This window comes from Phoca vitulina, unplaced genomic scaffold, assembly GCF_004348235.1.
Source record: "Phoca vitulina isolate PV1807 unplaced genomic scaffold, GSC_HSeal_1.0 scaffold11, whole genome shotgun sequence".
NCBI classification, from domain to species: Eukaryota; Metazoa; Chordata; class Mammalia; order Carnivora; family Phocidae; genus Phoca; species Phoca vitulina.
In genome coordinates this window covers 39,867,061-39,873,060 of record NW_022589714.1, presented here as the reverse complement: position 1 = coordinate 39,873,060, position 6,000 = coordinate 39,867,061, and the positions used below count along the sequence as shown (strand labels likewise).

General features: G+C 58.1%; 1 protein-coding gene across 3 annotated transcripts in view; it reads left to right on the top strand.

The window, feature by feature from the left end:
* The first annotated feature begins 1,426 nt into the window (after nt 1-1,426).
* TTBK1 (tau tubulin kinase 1) overlaps nt 1,427-6,000 on the top strand; it is a 40,974-nt gene continuing 36,400 nt past the window's right edge. The window contains exons 1-2 of one of the 3 annotated variants that reach the window (XM_032409779.1): nt 1,427-1,487; nt 5,210-5,371. In XM_032409779.1, coding sequence (XP_032265670.1) covers nt 5,264-5,371 — 108 coding nt within the window. In that variant the 5' untranslated portion in view covers nt 1,427-1,487; nt 5,210-5,263. Of the gene's footprint in view, nt 1,488-2,164; nt 2,213-5,209; nt 5,372-6,000 lie in introns of those variants that run through there. The other 2 variants (XM_032409782.1, XM_032409780.1) reach the window with 2 other exon arrangements.

The window sequence follows — 6,000 nt, the reverse complement described above, 5'->3', positions numbered from 1 at the left end:
CATGCCCACCCCCAGCTCACCTCATGCCCTCTTCTCAGCTTGGAAGTCTCTCCCACCCTCTGCCCTGGCCCCACTTGTCTGTTGCAAAACTCCTAATCCTTCAAATTCCAGTGGACTGCACCTCCTCTGAGTGGTCTTGCTGACTCAATGGTCCTTCCTCCCAGCATCATGGTTAGGAGCATGGACTCTGAAGCCAGGGTTTGAATCCCAGCCGTGCCACTTGCTAGCTGTGTAACCTAAGGCAAATTACTCAACTTCTCTGTATCTCTGTTTCCTCCTCTATAAAATGGGTGTAACATTAGTACTGCTGCATCATAGGGTTGTTATGAGGATTAAATGAGTTAATATGTGTAAAGTTAGAACAGTGTCTGGCAAGAGTAAATGGTTGCTGTTTGTCGTTGTTAATGGAGGCCTCAGTATGCATTTGTTGAAGGCACAAAGGATGAGAGAGACAAAGTGCAAAGTATGTTCAGAGAATGTTGAGTAATCAAATTTGTCAAAAGGGTGGTAATAGCCTCTATATGGTATTATTACCATGTTGGGAAGAATTTTTAATGTCACAGTAAAGAGTGTGCATCTTGGGGCGCCTGGGTGGCTCAGTGGGTTAAGCGTCTGCCTTAGGCTCGGGTCATGATCTCAGGGTCTTGGGATCAAGCCCGGCATCGGGCTCCCTGCTCGGCAGGGAAGCCTGCTTCTCCCTCTCCCACTCCCCCAGCTTGTGTTCCCTCTCTCACTGTGTCTCTCTCTGTCAAATAAATAAATAAAATCAGTAAAGAGTGTGCATCTTGGGGCAGCTGGGTAGCTCAGTCGGTTAAGCGTCTGCCTTCAGCTGAGGTCATGATCCCAGGGTCCTGGGATGGAGCTCCGCATAGGGCTCCCTGCTTAGCGGGGAGTCTGCATCCCCCTCTCCCTCCACCCCTCCTCCCCATCCCCACCCCCGCTTGTGCTCTCTGCTCTCTCTCATGCTCTCTCAAATATGTAAATAAAATCTTTTTTAAAAAGAGTGCATCTTGGGGCTCCTGGGCAGCTCACTTGGTTAGGTGTCTGCCTTTGGCTCAGATCTGATCTCCAGGTCCTAGGATCAAGCCCCATGTCCTGGCTCCCTGCTCAGTGGGGAGTCTGCCTGTCCCTCTGCCCCTGCTCCTGCTCCTGTGCTCTCTCTCTCAAATAAATAAATAAAATCTTAAAAAAAAAAATAGGGGCGCCTGGGTGGCTCAGTCGTTAAGTGTCTGCCTTCAGCTCAGGTCATGATCCCAGGGTCCTGGGATCGAGCCCCACATTGGGCTCTCTGCTAGGCGGGAAGCCTGCTTCTCCCTCTCCCACTCCCCCTGCTTGTGTTTCCTCTCTTGCTGTCTCTCTGTCAAATAAATAAAATCTTAAAAAAAAAAAAAAAAAAAGAGTGCATCTTATTTGTAAGCAGAATGACAGAATTTGCCAACAGATGGGAGGAAGGGCCAAAGACAGAGAGGAACGGGTTGAGCCAGGAGGTAAGGCATACGTGTGGGGAGGTGAGTTCTTGGCGAGGGATGTGTAAGAAGAAATGGGGGACCAGGACTATGGAAGGATGGTACAGGTGAGGGGAAAGGAGTTTAGAAGAAAGTATGAACACATGGAAGGTGCAGTGGGGCAATCATCTGAGGCTGATAGGGACAGGCAAGGAGTGACAGGGACGTGCTGGGAGGAGAGAAGATAAGGGATGATCCAGACAGATGAGGTCTGTGGGGACAGGTAAGGAGGGATGGGGCCCTGCCGGGGTGGGGGGTGGCGGTCAAGTGAATGGCAGAAACCAGCGAGGAGAACCGAAGAGCTGGAGCGGGGCCATCTGGAGGAGAACCTAAGGCTGCAGGTGTGGAGAGAGGAGCGGAGTGGAATGTGATGTCAGAGAAAGGGCGGTGATGTAAGAGCCGGGCGGTGGGGCGGTGATGTCAGGGCTGGTGCTGATGCTGGCGGCGCAGTGCATTGTGGGCAGCTCCCCGTTCCGCCGCTGCCTCCGCCGTCGCCCGAGGAGGATCGGGGCCGGGCCGGGCCGGGCGGGGATGATCCCGGGCGGGAGGCCGCCGCCGCCGCCGCCGCCGCCGCCGTCGGAGGGAGCGGGCCGCTCCGCGCCGCACTGAGCCGCCCCCGCCCCCGCCCCGCCCCGGCCCCGGGGGATGCACCGCCCCGAGCCGCTGCCTCCGCCGCCGCAGCCGCAGCCGCAGCGGGCACAGAGCAGGTGAGGCGGGGCGGGGCCGGCGGCGGGCCGGCGGGGTCGGGGCGGGGGCTCCCCTGCGGGCTCCGCGGGCCTCGGGCCCGGCTCGCCTCCCGGCGCAGCCTTCCCCAGCTCCCCCTCCCTGGGCCGTGTCCGCCCGAGCCGGGACGCCCGCCGCTGGCCTACACAGCCTGGGCCGCATCCCGAGGCCTGGAACGGCTCCCTGCCCCCCACCCCACACACACCCGCCCTCGCCAACCGGCCCCCCACGGCCTCTGCCCACCCCCCCCATCCCCACGGCTTCACCCTGCTGTCACCCTGACAAGCCCTTCCCGGCTGCCTCCATAACCTCTCTCCGTCGTCCTCACTCCCTCCGTCCCGCCGGCTAGCTGCCTTACCTACTTCCTCAGCCCTTCAGCAGTGCCCAGAAGCCCCTCCCGGGGACCTGCCGCTTCCTCACCTGCCATCAGGATCGCTCATCACCTGCTTCTGTCTTACCCAACCCCCTCCTCAGATCCTGTCACCCCCCCATCCCTTCCCTTCCCCTCTGCCTCCTTCCACATCTCTTTTCACCTGTTCCCACTATCCCTCACTGGGCTCCTTCACCTCCCCTTATCTGCACTCCCAGATTCCCACAGACACCTGGCTCACACCTTGCATAGTTACACATCAACACCTCAACTCACACACCATGATGAGGTCCCTCCCTTGCTGTGTCTCCCTCCCTGTCTCCCTGCCCACCCCCCCCACACACTTGGCCCTACACTGTCTGACAGATATTCATAAAAACCTCTTCCACAAGCCCCCTCACAGGACACACCCATGCCTCCACATACCCAAAGGGTCCTGAGGGGGCAGTAATGGGGCAGCCAAGTTTCTTGTGGCCTGTCATCCAACCTAGTCTAAGCTGAGTGCAGTCCTCAGAGGCAGAGAGTGAGGATGGTGGACAGGAAGAGGCAGGGAACCCCCATTTAGCCTCCTGCTGCCACTCTCCCTTTTCCCACCCCACCTGTTCCTTCTAGGCTTGCCCATCTTGAAACTGGTTGCTGCATCCCCATTTTTCTCATCAACCTATAGAATCCCCTATCACAGGGCTGGAAGGCCCACCAGAGGTCACCAACTGCACAAAGCTCTCTCCCTACTGGTTCAATGGCTTCTTCGGTCTTGTCCTCAACTTGTTTCCACCTTTATTCCAGAATCCCCCACCCCCTACCTCTCCCTTTATCCTGCCATTGCTCTCACTGCCCTCTGAATTCCTGATGCCCCACATGGCACTTTGGCAGAAGGTGGGCAGTGGCCTATTCGGCATCCCCACAGTTCTGATGCTCTGAAGTTGGGTGGGTTGGAGGAATGAGTCAGCTGAGTCACTTGAAGAAAGACAGGACAACAGCGACAGTGTCCCTCTGCATGAAGACCTGTTCTCCACATGACCCTCATGGCGCACCATGACCTGTTGAAGGTTGTTTCTATGCCTTTACTATCCCACACTGCCCCCTGTATCAGGATGACTACACACAGGAGCCTGGGGGAAATATCCCCATCCCAAGGAAAAACAGGTTTATGGAGTTTCAGCCCCATCCATAGATACCTTAGTCACTTTCTTCCTCCCCGCCTCCCTTCCACCCCGCCTCGTCCCCAGCTGGAGTAACTAACTGCCTTCCAGCTGTGACTGTCCAGGGTCCCTGTGAGGGCAGAGCAGTGTTCTCATCCAAAGTGTAGGGGGAAAGAAGAGAAGAGAAGATCCTGGTTCCAATCCTGTATGGGTTTGACAGAAATCTCAAAAAACGGCCCCCTGCCTACACACATGCCCATCACAGACAGACACAAAAACACGCATAAGCACACACAGACGGATGGACAGGCACAGACACACACACAAAGACACACAAAGACATATATACATACTCGCGGAAGGCCACACGTGCGGGTACGCATGCAGACGCATACACGTGCACACACATTTATTTCCCTGGATAACACTGGCGGGCTTTCCCAAGCCTCACGCTCAGGACACTCTCTCTGATATTCAACTTCTACCTCTATGCCAATGCCATCCTCCTTCTTGTTCTGGAGCAGACAGAAGGTGTGGTCGGAGCTCTCTCAGCACACGCCCACCCTGACCTTCCTCCTGCCTCCTGTTAGACCCATCCCACTCCCTGTTGTCCCCAAGACGCGCCCCCCCAAACCACCACCCAGTTCAGCCTGTCTCTCTCCCTTGGAGTGGCCGCAGGTTTGCGGTCCCTGTAAAATCCATGTGCTGAGCCCTCACCTTATGTTCACCCCATGGCTCACATCCTTGCTTCTGAACCCCACGGCTGTCAGTGAGTTGGGCTCACCCCTGAGAATGGTGTGTGCCTCACACACTGCATCATCCTCACTTAGCACCACCCCCGAGGGGCTGCTGTGTATCTCATTTTCTTGATTATCCCGAGTCCTGCGGTTGATTAGCATCACTCTGGAGTGGGTCTCCCATGGGTCACCCCTTGGTCAGCAGGTCTCCCCTTTTAGTAAGGTTCAGATGCACAGCTCCATGGGCATTTGGTGGCACCTCTGCATAGGAATGTGTGGGTGTTGGGGGAGCCTCGGATCAAGTCACTCAGACGGGTCCTTCTTGGCCCAGGTGTCCCCTATGCAAGCATGGGTCCTAGATTAGTATGCCCTTCCCTGGGGGCAGTTAGCAAGTCTCCTCCACATTAGCATCTCTCTCTTTGGGAAATGCTGTCCCCATAGCCTGTTCGCTCGGCATTTTCCTCTCCTTTTTTCAACATGTGCGTCCTGTCGTTGGGTTTCACATCCCCAGTTTGTAGTGTGTGTCTCCCTTCCCGTGGGTAGTATTTCTGTCTTCTCTTCTGACCTCCACCTGGGTGTTTACACAGTGCTTCCCCCAGTAACCCCGGGAGCATCTGCCCAGCGGGCCCGGGAAGGATGCCTGCCAGGAGAATGGCGCTCCCCTCCTCCGTATCTGCGAGCCGTCCCGGGTGCGTTGCCTGCCCCACTCACAGCCCCTCCCCACTCCCCCAGGTAGATGGCCCCCCCAGGGCAGGCCCTGCGGACACCCCTCCCTCCGGCTGGCGGATGCAGTGCCTAGCGGCCGCTCTTAAGGACGAAACCAATATGAGTGGGGGAGGGGAGCAGGCCGACATACTGCCGGCCAACTACGTGGTCAAGGACCGCTGGAAGGTGGTGAGTGACCCGGCGGGGCCAAGGGAGGGGTGGGGAGAGGAGGGGAGGGGAGGGGAGGAGAGGACCGGAGACCTGTTAAAACAGTTGCCCCCAACTCCTCTCCCCTAAGAGGGAGGTGCCCCCGAGTTCATCTGCGTTCTGCTTGCCGTCACTGTTCTGGCGTACACTTGTGGACAGTCGCTTTCTCCCAGCGCCCTGGCTCACCCCTTCCCCGGCCAGGGCACGTTGCTCGGGCCCAGCCTGAGCAGGAGCTGCAGAGCTCTGTGGGGGAGGCGGGCGGGGTGGGGGCGGGGGCCTTTCGTTGCCGGACCTTGGAGAAGGGCAGTGAGCGAGCACGTGTCCCTCCGCTTCCGCAGAGGACAGAAAGGCCTGGCTTCGGGGAAAGAAGCCTTGCGGGCGCTCCCACCGCAGCCGCACTCCATCTTCTTCCACCCTCCTCCCCTCACTGGTTCCTGCGGCAGGTGCAAGACGCCGAGACTCCATGTCCCAGCGTGCCTTGCTCCTCCAGCCCAGGACTTCGGGCTGTTCCGCCTGCTGGGAGTTGTAGTCCGAGGCTCCTCGGGGTTTGGGCCTGGATGGGAGGGGGACCATGTGAGGGGTTGGGGGAAAGGCAGTGTCTGGGGAGCGGG